This window comes from Pseudophryne corroboree, chromosome 2 (genome assembly GCF_028390025.1).
Source record: "Pseudophryne corroboree isolate aPseCor3 chromosome 2, aPseCor3.hap2, whole genome shotgun sequence".
NCBI lineage: Eukaryota > Metazoa > Chordata > Amphibia > Anura > Myobatrachidae > Pseudophryne > Pseudophryne corroboree.
The window spans coordinates 347097874-347116063 of record NC_086445.1 but is presented as its reverse complement, the minus strand read 5'-3'; the positions used below and the strand labels follow the sequence as shown (position 1 = coordinate 347116063).

The 18190-nt window shown below is 42.0% G+C and overlaps 1 protein-coding gene across 3 annotated transcripts in view; it reads left to right on the top strand.

The window, feature by feature from the left end:
* Positions 1 to 18190, top strand: part of SLC9A7 (solute carrier family 9 member A7) — a 291022-nt gene that overhangs the window by 259074 nt on the left and 13758 nt on the right. For 2 of the 3 annotated variants that reach the window (XM_063953066.1, XM_063953068.1), the window contains exons 13-15: positions 250 to 309; positions 5814 to 5877; positions 15382 to 15464. In XM_063953066.1, the coding sequence (XP_063809136.1) occupies positions 250 to 309; positions 5814 to 5877; positions 15382 to 15464 (207 nt within the window). The remainder of the gene's footprint in view (positions 1 to 249; positions 310 to 5813; positions 5878 to 15381; positions 15465 to 18190) is intronic. The other variant, XM_063953067.1, reaches the window with a different exon arrangement.

Here is an 18190-nt window from a genome sequence, read left to right as displayed (position 1 = left end):
TCCAGTCCTCATGTACCCCGGGCAGCTCATGTTTTCAGGAGTACATTAAACCTGCACAGGTGACTTTAGTCTGCTTGGCTGGTTCAGTAATTATCCTACCTGTTTTCAGAGACCAGAACCCTGCGAACATCAGCTCTTGGGGGTGCGTGCATACATACTGAATTTTCAGAAATACTGTTCTGAACTGTCACTTCAAACCATCACCCATTGCACAAATTTCATTTTCATTTCATTCTTGTGCTATACCAGAGTTGGTGACCATGCCCCATCGTTGGAGAATCTGACCACTGGTCGTTGGCAGTATTTCAGGTGATTGGTTTCTGCTGTATGAAATTTACACTCCACTTCTTGGGGTACAAAGCTTGGGAACTTTTTCACCTGCTCCTTGTCTGCTCCTCTATTTAGCATACACCTGGTATTAGCATTGCTTTTTGTGCACTTGTTGCTTTACTTGTCATTTGTAACTTGCCAGCTATAGTTGTGATAACATTTTACCTTGAATGAAAAGGGTCACCCATTCTTGCTGACTCCCAGCAAGCTACACACTGCTCATTGACGTGACCTAGTTTTACAGGAATGTCCATTAATATAATATATGCTAGAGAAGCAGCAGAAGTACCAAAGTAATTAAACACTTGCTACTAATCAGCTTTTCTTGTGACCTGTAAGCATTTATTTGTAATTATTCACTTTTATTTGCATGAATTTCGCACGTTTCAACTTCCTTATATATGTAACTACTAATATTTAGTTTCTTTAAACTGCCATAAATTAAAACTAGAACCAGATCATCAATGGTCGTCCTCGTTACTAAAGCAAGTACAATGCGAATAGCAGACACTGTTGACATTTTCGAGCTAGATGCACTTGGTAAAGAGCAATTAATTGAACTTGGCCATTCCAACATTGGCTGGAGGCCCATGACATGCCCTTCAGATCACATAAACTTCTCTCTGATAGCTCAACAATGGAGGCTCTGTAGTGAGATCAAGGCTCGCTTGTTTTCATAGTGTCTTAGCCATTGGTTTCAAATGGAAGTAAAGACAGATTGAAATGGACTGTGTCATTCTGCAGCTGCCATCTGAGAAGAATAGACCAGTTCCATTCACTCGCTGCTCCAAATAAAATAACAAATTACCTTTCTCATGTATGACCTATCTGGAAATGACTAGCAAGTCCTGATGCTACTGCTGGCAATCCTTGTTCCCTGCGTAAAGTATAAGGAATACCACGTACACCGTAATATGCCATATGAGTGTGAGAATAGAATGTAGTGCAGGGTTTTATAGTATGAAGGAATATCTTAAATAAAATGTTAACTGGTTATTTATCTAGATTGTATATTTTACATACATATATGCAGAGGCCACTACCTACAGTATGACCAACCTAATGTAAGACATAAGCCTTAGTTCCTGTTTTACTTCATACAGCAATTAAATAATATAAATGTGAGAGGAAAATTCCTGTATTCAGTGCGGGCTCAATGCTTCAAAGCACAAAAATACTCTAAACTGTCTGCAATTCCCCTCTATAGTAACCAAGGGGACGATTTATCAAACAATGGAGAGAGATAAAGTACCAACCAAACAGCTCATTTTATAACCCAGCCTGTAACTTGACAGTGAGGAGCTGATTGGCTGGTACTTTATCTCTCTCTCTGCGGATTAGTACATATGCCCCTAAATCCACTATGGTTTAGCTGGTCTGTAATAAGTAGAAGCAAGGGGGAGCATCACAGTTTAGATATGTACCAGAAGCAGAAGAAATGCTTACGCGCGAAAGAATACAGGGTTCTCAAAAGTACCGTTCCATTTATTGACCAGAACAGGTAAAAGGAAATGTGAAGCCGCAACAGGCCCCAGTGTTCCTTCCTCATCAGCTACCGTGGAGGCACAGCTTTATTTTAGAGAAAATGCAAATTGCTTTGTTTTCTACATTACAAATATTTATTCATTGCGATAAGCTGGTTAACTCAACGTCTTCTCCTCAGATGACCATGGATTATCATCACTTATAAACATATAGGCAATAGAACAACAAAGATAAAATAGCAGTGAAATTAGTCTTTAATGCGCAAAGCTGCCCGTACACTTCTAGTTGCAAAAATAAATGTCACCACATTTACAAATCACAAGTGAATACAAAAAAAGCACAGTAAACTGTGTCCTGGGCGCTTAATGGGGTAAATGTAACATGGATAATGTATACAATACGTTCCTCTTAGGAGTCAGAGAGGATTTGAGGTCTGGTTGATTCAATGAGAGAGGTTCGTAGTATCGTCCAATCACATTAGATCTGTTACTCGCACATGCAGAAAAAAAGATAATAACAAGCAATGTGTAATATTGTTTATAGACCAAAACCAGATAAAATGAATGAAAACAATAAAGTTTTTTCGTGACTGGTAGTGAGTTGATAATATCTCGCGTACCCCACTCACACAAAAGTAAGTGATGATGTACCCATCAAAGTTTCTTTTATATAGTAACTCTCACGGCTTCCAAGTGAACAGACATAAAGCCAAAACAAGATGTTAACACAGGCGTACCCAGAACTCACACAGGATGTGTATAGGACGCTCCTATAAATGTATCTTTAATCAGTGATTCTTATAGGCAAGGCGTACCCCAACTCACACTGGAACTGTAGGGTCAACTCCTGTCAAGGTATCTTTACGCTGTAATGGTTCTTCTAGCGAGCCTTAATAATTTAACCATTCAATTAATGGTAACAGATTTGCATCTGCCGAGATCTTGTAAATGCTGCAATCGGTATGTGAATATTCCAAAGGAACTCAAATGAAGAGAGTGACATCCATAAAAACAAATTTTAATCCATCCAGAGTCCAGTAAAAAACTTAAAGTTACAAAAGTATTAAAAAAGGAATTGTTGACAGTCTGTATATTGTCCTTTCAGTGGTAGAACAAAAAAAGAAAAGGAAAACCAGGATATAGCTACTCACAGTCCAGATTATGTCGACGCGTTTCGGTCAGTAGATCTTTGTCAAGACACATTTGGCGTGTCAATAGCCCAGGTTTTTATGGGACCATTCGCCTATCTGTGAGTACCAGGAAGTGATGGAATCAATTATTTGACTTCCTATTCCAAAAAACCAAACATAACATCAAAACACACAAAATGCAATACATATCCATTTAAAACATTCGTTCTACATACTGGTAAAAACAAACGTTGAAAACCGTAAACGGGTGACATGAAAATCCACTCCGCATCATGGGACTCGTAGTTTCCTTCTGTTAATGGGCTGTCCATATAATGCTCTTTTGTTTGTTATTAAGCATTTCGGTTCCGACTGCGTACACGGTCAGAAACTACAGGCCCCACAATGCTCGGCGTACTCCGGTGATCAAAGTGGCCGATACGTCACTTCCGTTTCCGGCGGAAACACCATATATGGACAGCCCATTAACAGAAGGAAACTACGAGTCCCCAACATTATCTGGACTGTGAGTAGCTATATCCTGTTTTCTTTTCTTTGTGTAAATGCCAAATTGTTTCCTCACAAATATTTAAAATGCCCACTCTAATATATATTGTAAATGCCTGCACATCTTATTACCATTTGCCATGAATGTGCGCTGTACATCGCAAAACACTGCATCCCATAAGAGAAAACAATACACCCACACATTATCTGAGTTCCAAAGCTCATTGATGTATATATTTGTTATTAAAAGGATATGGATTCAAAATATATTACAATGTACAGTATACCTATAGTTGCATGGATACAATAGCACAGTAATCAGTTAATACAAAATACATAGTTACAGGCCAGCATACAATACCATTCCCTCAATGCATCTTATCTCTCTCTCTCTCTCTCTCTCTCTCTCTCTCTCTCTCTCTGTGTAAAATCATGCATGATCTGGTCTTAGAGCAACTCCATCATCCTCTGGTACAAAACAGCAACTGACTTCCTGTGTGATCAGCAATGTGTTATCTAGTTTTGGGGGGGGGAGGGGACTTTCTCATTCATGATGATTCACTAGTTTATTTGTATGCTAAACAGTTTCAACCTTGAAGACATCAACAGGGGCTGGCCTGAGCTTCCTGTCCACCATCCTAATAAGAGTGATTTTAGCTTTCATACATTCAATCATAACTCCTTGTTGCAATGTCCTACAACTTAATAACAAGTATCAAATGAATCTACACATTAATCTGGTTGCTTTAATACCAAATATGACAGGTGTATCTGGTTTCGTTCAAATAATACACATACATGACATTACTTCATTATATAATTTTAAATCATCATGTCTGGCGCTTGATATTATAATTATGTACTGCATGAAATAATTGTCTAATCCATCTCTGTGGCATGTCCGTGTAAATGCGTGTGTTACCATATATTGCTGTGCTCGCTGCGCGTATTTGCAAGTATAGCGACTCATAATGTGTGTTTGTATGTTCTTTTTATGTAATATTTTTGACTTCGACATTTGTTCTACCACTGAAAGGATAATATACAAAGAGACTTTGTCAACAATTCCTTTTTTAATACTTTTGTAATCTTTTAAGTTTTTTACTTGACTCTGGATGGATTAAAATTTGTTTTTATGGACGTCATTCTCTTCATTTGAGTTCCTTTGGAATATTCACATACCGATTTGCAGCATTTACAAGATCTCGGCAGATGCAAATCTGTTACCATTAATTGAATGGTTAAATTATTAAGGCTCGCTAGAAGAACCATTACAGCGTAAAGATACCTTGACAGGAGTTGACCCTACAGTTTCAGTGTGAGTTGGGGTACCCCTTGCCTATAAGAATCACTGATTAAAGATACCTTTATTGGAGTGTCCTATACACATCCTGTGTGAGTTCTGGGTACGCCTGTGTTAACATCTTGTTTTGGCTTTATGTCTGTTCACTTGGAAGCTGTGAGAGTTACTATATAAAAGAAACCTTGATGGGCACATCATCACTTACTTTTGTGTGAGTGGGGTACGCGAGATATTATCAACTCACTACCAGTCACGAAAAAACGTTATTGTTTTCATTCATTTTATCTGGTTTTTAGTACTGTTCTGTGACTGGTTAGATTTGCAGCGTACAACCCGCATTCCACCAAAATGGCATGTAGAAAAGTTTAGGTCTCCAAAAAATATGATCTGCAGCACATCCAGGCTTAACCAAATCACATTTCCATGAGGAAATTGGCAGTAGGGAGATCTTTTCTATCACAAAAGTTAGTCTCTAAAGTATACAAAATGATATGCAGATGGCCAGAACCCTTTTGGAAAATTCTTCTGAAACAAACATTTCACTTTTTTTGCCACAACGGCAAAAAAATACATTTGGAAAGCAGTGGGTGATGGATAAAGAATAAACACAGTGCAAGCCACTGAGCCTGGCAGTGGAGCTAATTTGCTTTTGGGTTAGGTGGCAACCAGTATCATGGTAAATATTGTCTGGATGGAAGGAAAGCTGGGCTCATCGGACTATCAACAAAATGGAAACTAATGCTTCATAGTGTGAACAAATTGATGCTACAACCTTGCGTGTACAGTACTGGGCCAGTGTAATAACTGTTGTCCCAGCAGCTAGTTTCAGTATTTGAGGTTACCTGTAATCCCCATGTTTAACTAATGGCTAATCAGTTTGCATTTGTGTGGGTTTTCAAGACTAATAACAATGTAATTTTCTGCCCTGGTACATAAAAGGCTTTACTTCTAAAACTCTTGTATTGCTCAGCATGCTTTTATCACACTTCCCACACAGTATTTAATAGAATTAGATCTTTTCTAAGTTGATTGAACCTCATTTTTTAATATCTGTACCAGGGTTGGTGTAGATCCCGATCAAGACCCACCTCCAACTACTGACAGTTTTCAAGTGCTACATGGTGTAAGTAACTATACCCTCAGTTATTATTGCTGTGACTGTACTACATGTTAGAGCATCTAACCGGATTTTTGTTATTTGTGTTCATTGCATTAATGTCTGTAAAATGTAAATGCATGCAGTATTACATTTTAGTATTTAACATTAATTGATCATTAATATGTTTTTTTCCTATAGCTATTAATTTCTTTTTCATCCACTAGGGGTCACTGGAGTACTCTTGGGATATGGGGCGTAGCCGGGAATGGCACATTTAAATATTTAAATTAGTAACTGGTTACCCCCTCCATACTCCCATAGAGACTTCAGTATTTTTCTGTGCCTCCAGTCGGGAAGGTACTAGTGGATGTCAGTTCCACAGAAAACTTCAAGGTTTTTATTTTTATTTTTCACTTTATCCACATCCCTTCCCCCCTTCCAAAAGGCGTGGGTCCGGGATAGTGGAAGCTGCTATACGCAGCTACTGGCGTGTCGGTCCTCTCTAAAAAGAGCACCCTCTCGGCCACGGGCGGACTACCTGCAGAATATAAATATATATATATATATATATATATATATATATATATATATTTATTTTTTCAAAGAGCTGACTGCAGCCTCCGTCGGCACATGGAAGCGGGACGGTGCTTAGCAAAGAAGCCCCGTTATGGCCTTTACGGGTGGTGCAGGAACTGAGCGGTTAGGCAGCTCTCACTGCCGCCGCTCACTCATTTATTTTTATTTTAGAAAGTCTGCATGTGTTTATAAGAAAATGCTGCCTGCCACACTCTCCCCACACAGCAGAGCAGAGCCTCCTTTTTTTTTTATTGGAAAATAGCGGGGAGGTAGTGGGCAAGTGACCGGATACGCACTGAGCTCTCCGGTCACAGCTGCCAGCGCCGTAGTAATAGGGGGTAAGCCGCTGGGCGCTTGCAGGGGGAGCCAGCGAGCAATACCCGACACTACTGCAGGGACGCTCGCTGCTCCCCGCATCTCCGTATGCCGCCCTCCTCGATTTCAAGATTCACACAGCGGCTCGGGAGGGGAGAGCGGACGAGCTGACCGCGGACAGCTACTGCCGCGGCCCGCTCTTTCCTCCGCTTCCCAATCTCCGGCAAGTCCGCTACGGCCACCAGCCGCTCCAGTCCCGCCGCTCCCCGGTCCCTACTTCCGCCGCTCCCCGGCTCCTGTCTACGCAATACACGGAGCTCAAGGGGAGGCAACAGGGAGGGGGGTAAGTCTGCAATGACCACGGACAGCTCTCATAGCTGCCGTGGTCCAACGCTGCAGGAGAAAGTGGGGGAATGGCCGCAGGGAGGCCCCAATAACTAAGCTGCGTTTAGGCAGCAAACAGCTCAGGCTATTAAGCCTGTGAGGGGGCCACAATTATAGATATAGAGATAGATGGATATATATATATCTATCTCTATCTGGTTGTGTGTGTGTGTGTGTATGTATATATATATATATATATATATATATATATATATATATATATATATATATATATATATGCACAGAGAGGCGGCACTCACGGCTAGTTGTTTTCAAGGACAAAAAACGCCACACAAGAGGTTAAGCCTCTTGTGTGGCGTTTTTTTGTCCTTGAAAACAACTAGCCGTGAGTGCCGCCTCTCTGTGCATGTGTGTCTACTTTACTGTTGTGGAAGGCACCGGGTCCATTGTAATGCTTATACGAGTGCCGTTCCATTCTCCTACTATATATATATATATATATATATATATATATATATATATATATATATATATATATATATATATATATACACACACACACACACAGGTTGAGTATCCCTTATCCAAAATGCTTGGGACCAGAGTTATTTTGGATATGGGATTTTTCCGTATTTTGGAATAATTGCATACCATAATGAGATATCATGGTGATGGGACCTAAATATAAGCACAGAATGCATTTATGTTACATATACACCTAATACACACAGCCTGAAGGTAATTTTAGCCAATATTTTTTATAACTTTGTGTATTAAACAAAGTTTGTGTACATTGAGCCATCAAAAACAAAGGTTTCACTATCTCACTCTCAGTCAAAAAAGTCCGTATTTCGGAATATTCCGTATTTCGGAATATTTGGATATGGGATACTCAACCTGTGTGTGTGTGTGTGTATGTATGTATGTATGTGTATATATATATATATATATATATATATATATATATATATATATATATATATATATATATATATATATATATATATATATATATATATATATATATATATATATAGATATAGATATATATAGATATATATATAGATATATATATAGATATATATATAGATAGATATCCCAAATGGGACTGGCACTCTCCTATCAGGCGTCAGGGACCCCGGTGCCTTCTGTGGTGAAGATGCAGATTTCCAGAAAGAAACAGCGGCACTCGAGGATTTAATGAAAAGTACTTTTCATTAAATCCTCGAGTGCCGCTGTTTCTTTCTGGAAATCTATATATATATATATATATATATATATATATATATATATATATATATATATATATATATATATATATATATATATATATATATATTTAGTATGTGTATATCGAGTTTGGTGTATCAGATAACATTACTATTCTTGCAATAAGCAAGCACATGGCTGGACACCATTTTAACATTACTTCCTGGTTCTTCCCAGGAAGTTGCTGCCCTACTACACTCAGCCTCTGGAGGAGCCGAGGTGTTAGGAATTTTAATTGTTTTGTACAAGCACACGTGCACTGTAATGCAGATTTGTACACACTTAACTTACGTGGTACACTAAGTCCCAGTACGGGTCTGTCCTTGCTGCTCGGTGTACATAATCAGTCAGTCTAATGCAAAGTCAAACAAGCAGCTTCACTGCAAAGTTGGTCAGACTGTATGTCTGACAAATTCGGCTGCACGGACGGACCTTTGCCGATCCTCTTTGGAGGAATGCGGGCGCATGTACTGCCTGAGGGGACATAGTGTGCTTATTTGTTTTATAAATTGACTGTTTCAGCTAGATTAGTTTCGGTCAATTCACCGCCAGCCCAATAGGCCAGTACGTCAGGTTCTCAACTGTTATCCCTTGTCGGTTTCAGCCAACGACATTTTTTTTTTTTTTTTTTATTACCCGTCGGAGCATACCTTACAGCATACAGCAGTAGGAGTGTGGCTTCGCTCTGCTTTGGGGGGAGTTGGGTTAACAAGGCTGTAGTGGCATGGCACTCCAGTTCACGTTGCCCTACAAGAAGACGACCTTACACTCATCGCTGTTTACAGCTTCTGTGGCCGTTGGCCGGTTTTGTACTCGCTTTTCAGCTTTACTAGTTGCGGCACGACGTCCACTTTGGCTACGTTCTTAACAGGCGGAGTCGGATTTCAAACGAGAATAGAGGCTTTACCTTGCGCTGGTTAGGGGTTCGGTCCTGTCTTAGACACTTTCTTTTAGCAGAGGATAATCTGATTTCCTATCATTGTATACTCAATTCCTGAAGGGAACTACTCAGGATATTGTCTTTACGCCTCAGTTCATTCGGCGCCCTGCTACAGGAGCTGCCATACACAGAACATGTGGTGGACTACGGTTATGGTACTGCCACTACTTCCAGATCTCTCTAACCAGGTTTCAGTGGCCTTTACACCTAAGTCACTGACAAGACAGTGCCATAATGGGGTTCCAGCTTCTCCGATCGTCAGTTGTGGACATCCACAGTTGGGTGGATCCGCAGAGTTGGATTCACAGATTATTAAAATCCAGTTAACCGTTTCCCTTCATTGCCATTGGCAAAACAGATCTGCCTAGGTCAGAGGACAAGTCGGCGGTCCTGCAGAGGACACAGGCTCTAGTCGTCTCAGTAGTCTGATACCGCAGTCAACACCCAAGTCGCGGTTATATTTCAGTTTGGGATAGTTCCAAAAATAGATGACTGTCAGTCCGATACTGACCCTGCAGACAGTGCGTCGCTTGCTACAGAGTAGTCATGGAATACTTGCAGTCGGTGACTACAGGTTGGATCCGCAGTAGTACCGGATTACGATGGATCTCGTATTTAGACGAATCAGGCCTACTTATGATTTGCTGTAAAAACTTTCTTGCTTTCAAACGCTACCGTTTGGCTTCTTATCGGCACCTCGGGTAGTCACAAGTAAAGGCTGTTATGATAGTTCATCTCAGATCCCTGAGAGGGATAACAGTTCCGTACTTTGGAGATCTGCTCATCAATGCTCCGTCTCGATGCTTATTCCTGCAACGTGCCTTACTAACGTACAATGGCGTCGGTCAGCGCGGTTGAATTGTCAACCTCAGGAGATCAACCCTCATTCCGTCACAAGGATTTATCCATAGAAATGATTCCGGGATACACGGTTTTCCCTGACTGAACACAACACAAAGTGTTCGTCATCATGTACGGTTAGTACGCAATTCCACAGACTGACTCGGTGCATTTGTGCCATTCCACTATTTGGAAAGAGAGTGACATCTTTCCACGCACTCCAGTTCGCAGGAGTTCACTCAGGTCATTTTCACCTGGATGTCATTGCACGCATCTACTGCCAAGTGCAGTCAGACAACGCGACGGCGGTCGCATACACATTCATCAGGAAGTGCGGTTGTCTCCAAGGGCCAGAGTATCACTACCCTGGTGGCTACAAGTACACAATCTCACCGCAGGGAGAAAGTTCGGCGTCTGCAATTGGATAATTCTTGCAACGGACGCGAGTCTCAGAGGTTGGGGGACCTGTGGTCCAAACTGGTCAACTTCAGAGTCTCTGGTCAGATCACGGAAGATTGCTGTCAATTAACTGACCTAGTACTCAGCCCAATTTCCAACGCACTGCACCAAGCGGTGCACATGCTCCGATCTCAGAGACAAGGAGAAATTCAAGGTCGCATGGCCATGCGGGAGGTGGCTCGAATCCTCAATTGGGTCGACCGTCACCAGGTGATATTGTCGCCAGTGTTTGCTCTGGAAGGACAACTGGAAGGCAGCTTACCCGGCTGTCAACATGTTCATCCAGGCAACTGGGATTTGGCTTTTCAAGCGTTCCAGATGATGGTCTAGCAGTGGAATTACCCAGGGATCTAATGGCATGTCGCCAACAGTCATCAAACATTCCAGTTTGTGGCCACAACAAGGGCTCCAAAGGCTGTGGCAGTGGATGCTCACAATTGCGTGGCCGTACAGTTTTGTGCATCGGTTTCCACCGTTTCCGCTGCTTCCTCGGTTGCTAAAGCGGACCACACAAGAGTCCACGACTGTCATACTAGGGGTGCCGCATTTGCCTGGAAGAGCATGGTTCTCGGATCTCCGCGACCTACTCGCAGCCGATCCTTGACCGCTTCCGCCACGTGAGGACCTGTTACAACAAGGTCTGTTCTTTTACCCCGATTTAACGTGGCTGCGTTTGACGGGGTAGCTGTTATAACCGTCCTCTTCAGCAGAGAGAACGTTCTGTAATTTGTTCTACCAACCATGTTACGGGCTAAGAAGACAGTTACGGCAGCTCAGTAGCGTGTCTATATTAGGTTGGTGTGAAGCTCGGAAGGTTCCGACATAATCTTTCAGGTTAACAGTCTTTTTGTTTTTAAAATATTTTTTTACAGACTGGGCTAGGTGGAGGACTAAAAGCCAAAGTGCAGGTCTTTGCTTTGTCAATTTACCTTTAAAGGCGTTTTCGCTCTTTTGCCGATTTTACACACCTTCCTGCAAGGTGTCCTCAGAGGACGGCCTTTGAGTTAGATTTGGTACAATGTTCATATTTTGAACCCTTGCATCAAGTGGAGGTTAAGTTCTCATTTGGAAAACAGGTTGTTTTAGCCGTGGCATCGGCAAGACGTGTTTTAACATTGAGTGCTTTGTCATCCAAACCACCGTATCTGGTGTTTTATCATCATAGAGTGGAACTTCGTGCGAATTCCGTTGTTCTGACCAAAGATGTTACACATCACTAAATCAATCGTAGTTCCTGTGTTATCAGAAGGTTCAGGAATTTCAGTTACTTTAGATGTGGTACGCGCAATACGCGTTGATATAGTCCAAACCTCAAGTGTACGTAAAACAGACTCATTGTTTGTTCTCTATTATGTAGTTAAGATGGCTTGGCCAGCTTCCAAGCAGACCTTATGCCATACGTCAGATTTAGCTTCATCATAGGCTAAGTTCTTCGTAACGTCATGGGCAGGCTACAACCGCCTACATCAGGGTCAGACCATTTCACACGTTCTTAGGAACGTCATGGTCAGGCTACAACCGCCTACGTCAGTGTCGGACCATTCCACACGTTCTTTGGGAACGTCAGGGGCAGTAGGTCGTGGAGCGTCTACGACGCAACTTAGACGAGCTGCGACATGGTCATCTGTGCATGACCATCAGTACGCTTTCTGGTGCGCTTTTCCAAGTTGGCTACGTTTACGGCATCAGCATCTAGCTTTGGCCGTATAGTGTTACAGGTGCCAAACAGCTCTCCCGCCCAACGGGAAACTTCGGTACGTCCCAAGAGTACTCCAATGACCCCTAGTGGATGAAAAAGAAAATGGGATTTTGGTACCTACCAGGTAAATCCTTTTCTTTGAATTCATAGGGGGCACTGGACGCCCACCCAGAGCAGTTTTTACCTGTCTTGTTGTAAATTCAGTGGATCTTATGGTAACACATTATCACCAATGGTCGATGTTAGGGTGATATCTATTATGGTGTCAACTGATAGTTATCAGTTACGTTATGTGTCAACTTTAGTGTTGACCATTATATTATAATGTTGTATAATTCTCTAGGGTTCATATAATGTTATATGTAATTCTCTATGGTTCATCCTCTCTATCGCTCCTGTTCGGCTCAGTAAAAATACTGAAGTCTCTATGGGAGTATGGAGGGGGTAGCCAGTTACTAATTTAAATATTTAAATGTGCCATTCCCGGCTACGCCCCGTCCATATCCCAAGAGTACTCCAGTGCCCCCTATGGATTCAAAGAAAAGGATTTACCTGGTAAGTACCAAAATCCCATTTTTTGCTCACTCTTGTTCCCAATAATAGTTCTTTGTTAGGAGCGCCTATCAATTCACTGTATTTAGCTTGATCTTTTATTGAGCGAATGGTAGGTATACCGGAGGGAGGAACTCATGCAAAAGTACTGTTACTGAAAAGGGACTAAGTAAATTTAATAGTTTAAAGTGGAAAACCCCTTTGAACGATAGATACAGAATGAGTCCAAAAATATGGGGGGATTGGATAAATATTGTGTTAGAATTTTAAGAAAATGGCCATTTTCTTTTAAATTGATTTAAAACAACTATTTAATTCAACATATGGGGGAGAGGCTGTGTACATTACTTATAATGGATATATGCAATAATTGTGGTAATAAATTACAATTTGCATAATCCATTTAAAGAAAAATAATAGAAGCTCTAACCAGTGTCTACTTTTTATGTACAGCATGACATCACCAAACTGGAATCTTGCATACCAAAAAGAGAAATTGGTGTGCTTATGTTCAGGGGTGAACCTCTGTCAATACAGCAGCTGACAACTGAGGGATTGCTGTCTATTCCCTAAGAGTCAAAGGAAAAAGATTAGTAGATGTCTGCGCTTGTATTAACACAAAAAAAGGCAAGATAGTACGGCTGGTGCAATGATTAGCATTACTGCCTCACAGCACTGAGGTCATGGGTTCAATTCCCACCATGGCCCTAACTGTGTGCAGTTTGTATATTCTCCCTGTGCTTGCGTGGGTTTCCTTCGGGTGCTCCAGTTTCTTCCCACATTCCAAAAATATACTGGTAGGTTAATTGGCTCCAGACAAAAATTAATCCTAGTGTATCCATGTGAACATAGAGTGTATGCTCCACTGGGGCAGGGGCAGATGTGAATGGACAAATATTATCTGTAAAGCGCTGCAGAATATGTGCGCTCTGTATAAATAATTGGTAATAAATAAGGCTGTTACTGTAACAATTTATTAAAATCTATCAATAAATAAAAACTGAACTGACCGTTCATTGTCCATCTAGCTTCCAATGATTACAAATAGCTTCATAGCCACTAATAAATATACATGTGGACATAATTCTCTCGGTATATATATCCAAAACCTAATTAGGCTCCTGCTGATGTAAATAGTAGTCAAAGTCTGCATAAACAATAGTACTGGGGCCCTGACTGAGATACACTTTAACAGAAACCTCCTCACTCCCCTTAATTTGCTTGGGGAGGCGATACTGTTCCAATGAAAGAAGCTGAGACAGTACCTGCCAAGTGCTCCAAATATTGGCAGTAAGACAACTCTTTATGGCACCTGGTGCTCAGGATCTCGACGGTCAGAATGTCGACAACGGCATCCCAACGATCAGAATTTTGACTGTAAGTATTGGAGTTAGGCACTAGGAGGAGGGTCAGGGTTAGTATGTGGGAGGGGGCGATTAGGGTTAGTATGTGGGAGGGGGAGATTAGGGTTAGGCTGCAGGAGGGGTGAGTTATAATTAAATACTTACCCAAGAGCGGCATCCCAACATTCAAAGTCCTGACGGACTTTGGTAAGTATTTGAACCCTAATCATAACTCACCCCTCCTGCAGCCTAACCCTAGTCGCCCCCTTCCCACATACTAACCCTGGCCCTCCTCCTAGTGCCTAACGCCAATACTTACAGTCAAAATTCTGATCATTGGGATGCCGTTGTCTGCATTCTGGCCATCTGGATTCTGTGCACCAGAATATTCTATACCAAACCATTTCTTCCCTCTGACAGGCATTAATCATGGAATCTTGCATAGTTTGAAATAGAAAGAGACGGAAAAGACTTTTCCAGAATGGCAATGGCATACCAGTCTCTGGTTTTTTGTTTTTTTTCAAGCAACGAAACTGAACAGTCTATCTCCAGGAGGCCAGAAATTGATGTTATGTTAGTGAATATGTACAGTATAGTTCAATGAAAACCATTTTCTTGAAAGTGGAGTTATTGGCGTTCAATCCAAATTGCCTTTTACTTCACATCATTAAGTATTTTCTAGATAGCTATATTAACTTGATGTAGTCTGAATGTCAACATCCAGAATGTCCATAAAATGTCAACATGTCCAAAGCGTGTTCTGCTTGGGGTTAGGGTTAGGCTACAATTAGGGTAAGGCTAGAAATAGCAGGCTGAAAATATAAACATTATTTCAGTTGCCGACACTCTGAATATTCGGACCATGTCAAGATTATAGTGTCATAATGAATGTTGACATTTCATACCACACATGTATTAACTCATGGATCCTAAGTTACCCACGATATTTGTCTACAGACTGATTATAATAACATGTCCGATACAACATTGCTATAGAGTGGACATGACTTTCTTTTACAGTATCTTAGTTATTTATAGTATTCATAGCCACGTGTAAGAAAGTATACTGTGATTCCTTTCATCGTTACAATTGGACATAGATCAATTAAAAATGCTTTTTATATTGTGATTGGAGATCTATATGTTAAAGAGTAGTTTTTGCTGATTTGTGTAATTTTATCTTTTTGTAGGATGTTGGAGATTCTATTGGAACGAGTCGCACCAAACAGGAAAGTGCCTGGGTGTTCAGGCTGTGGTATAGCTTTGATCATAAGTATCCTCTTTTTATGATGAATGACATAATCCGTACTACAGTGTTACTATAAAATTGTTCTGGTGTAAATGATAATACCATGCTTTGCTACACGTTAATCGTTTTCCTGTTTGGATCACATATTCTTTACTATTGGTCTCATTAATCAAATAAATGTAAATGCCACTGTTTCTGGCTAAACTTTCCCCCAGGCCCGATTTAGAAGGGTTGGCCCAGCTGTGGTTTTGAACAGAGTATCTCAAACTTTTGTGACATGACACACTGAAATGTTGCGTCCACATACATGACACACAATTTTAAAGCTGAAAAATACATTTCAATGAACCGTAATGTACCCAAAGCACACATAACTATCTGTTCTTTATAAACCATAACCCCTTCCCCCCCTCCCCCCCCCCCCCCGCACTTCCCCCTGTTCTCTTTAACCATAGTAGTTTACTTTCTGTAGGGAAACATGCTCTAACTACATTGTAGGAAGGGTTTGTTTGACAGTCTTGGGGAATCCGTTGCTAGGAAATGGGTTTCCGGTAGCCTACTATAGAGACATTATCTTCCTTAAACATTGGCCACCTATGTGTGTGCATATGTAGAGGTGCATTTAGTGTTGTGATTAGGCATAGATCTGGTGTGATGTGTAGATCTGAAATAACATTATTAAATACACGTAAATATTTATATACATATATAACTAAAGGTGGCCATCCACTACTCAGACTTGTCTGAACTGCAGATAGCATCAGATTTCTCTTGAACTCTACCGGGAGCGTCCCGGGAATCGGATCAGACCCTGGCTTTAATTTTCATTACATTCACTTCAGATATATCTGATGCACACATGCTACATGTGATTGATCTGATGCTGCTGCTGCCGCTGTTCCCCCTCTTGGTGGGTGGGAGTGGTCAGGGAGATGCCAGTCAAGTGACGCTTCAGATGAATCTGATCAGATACATCTGAAGTAAAAAAAACACTCCGATGTGCACCTGTTTTCTTCAGATTCAGATAAATAGTTGGGGCAGCCTCAGAGATCTGTAGTTCAGACAAATCTGACACGGGAGTGAGCATTGGATCTGAAGAGCCATCCGATGTGACACTTTTCTTCAGATATGACGGTCAGATGCATCGAAATCTGAAGAAAACTGCCCAAATCTGACTAGTGGATGGGGGCCTTAAGTAAACCTTTTTGCCTAGTAAATAATATGCATGTAAAACACAAATATGCAGTTTGACGGACAGGTTACCAAGTATTTATCTAACGTCCTAGAGGATGCTGGGGACTCCGTAAGGACCATGGGGAAGAGACGGGCTCCGCAGGAGACATGGGCACTTTAAGAAAGAATTTAGTTACTGGTGTGCACTGGCTCCTCCCTCTCTGCCCCTCCTCCAGACCTCAGTTTGATTCTGTGCCCAGAGGAGCTGGGTGCTTTTCAGTGAGCTCTTCTGAGTTTGCTGAAGGAAAGTTTTTTTGTTAGGTTTTTTATTTTCAGGGAGCTATGCTGGCAACAGACTCCCTGCATCGTGGGACTGAGGGGAGAGAAGCAGCCCTACTCTCTGAAGCTAGGTCCTGCTTCTTAGGCTACTGGACACCATTAGCTCCAGAGGGATCGGTACGCAGGATCTCGCCCTCGCCATCCGTCCCAGAGCCGCGCCGCCGTCCCCCTCGCAGAGCCGGAAGACTGAAGCCGGGTGAGTATGAGAAGCAAGAAGACCTCACAGGCGGCAGAAAACTTTGTGATCTTCACTGGAGGTAACGCACAGCACTGCAGCTCTGCGCCATTGCTCACACACCTACACATACTCCGGTCACTGTTAGGGTGCAGGGGGGGGGGCGCCCTGGGCAGCATTTGGGACCTCATTTTGACAAATGAACACATATATAGAGCTGGGCACTGTATATATGTAGGAGCCCCCGCCAAAGAAATAAAATTTAAGCGGGACAGAAGCCTGCCGCCGAGGCGGTGGGGCTTCTCCCTCAGCACTCACCAGCGCTATTTTTTCTCCACAGCACGCTGAGAGGAAGCTCCCCAGGCTCTCCCCTGCTGATACACGGTAGAAGAGGGTTGAAAAGAGAGGGGGGGGCAAATAATTAGACGCAAAAAAGTATATAAACAGCAGCCACTGGGTTAACATTAAGTTACTGTGTTATTCCTGGGTTATATAGCGCTGGGGTGTGTGTTGGCATACTCTCTCTGTCTCTCCAAAGGGCCTCGTGGGGGAACTGTCTTCAGAAAGGACATTCCCTGTGTGTGTGGTGTGTCGGTAGCCTTGTGTCGACATGTCTGATGTGGAAGGCTATGTGGGAGAGGAGCGGGAGCAAATGAATGTGGTGTCTCCGCCGACGGCGCCGACACCTGATTGGATGGATATGTGGAAGGTTTTAAATGATAATGTAAATTCCTTGCATAAAAGATTAGACAAGGCTGATGCATTGGGACAGTCAGGGTCTCAACCCGTGCCTGATCCTATGTCGCAGGGACCGTCTGGGTCTCATAAGCGCCCACTATCCCAAATTGTTGACACAGATACCGACATGGATTCTGACTCCAGTGTCGATTACGATGATGCAAAGTTACAGCCAAAGTTGGCTAAATCACTCCGGTATATGATTATAGCAATTAAGGAGGTTTTGCACATCACAGAGGAAACCCCTGTCCCTGACACAAGGGTTTATATGTATAAGGGAAAGAAACCTGAGGTAACTTTTCCCCCCTCACACGAACTGAATGAG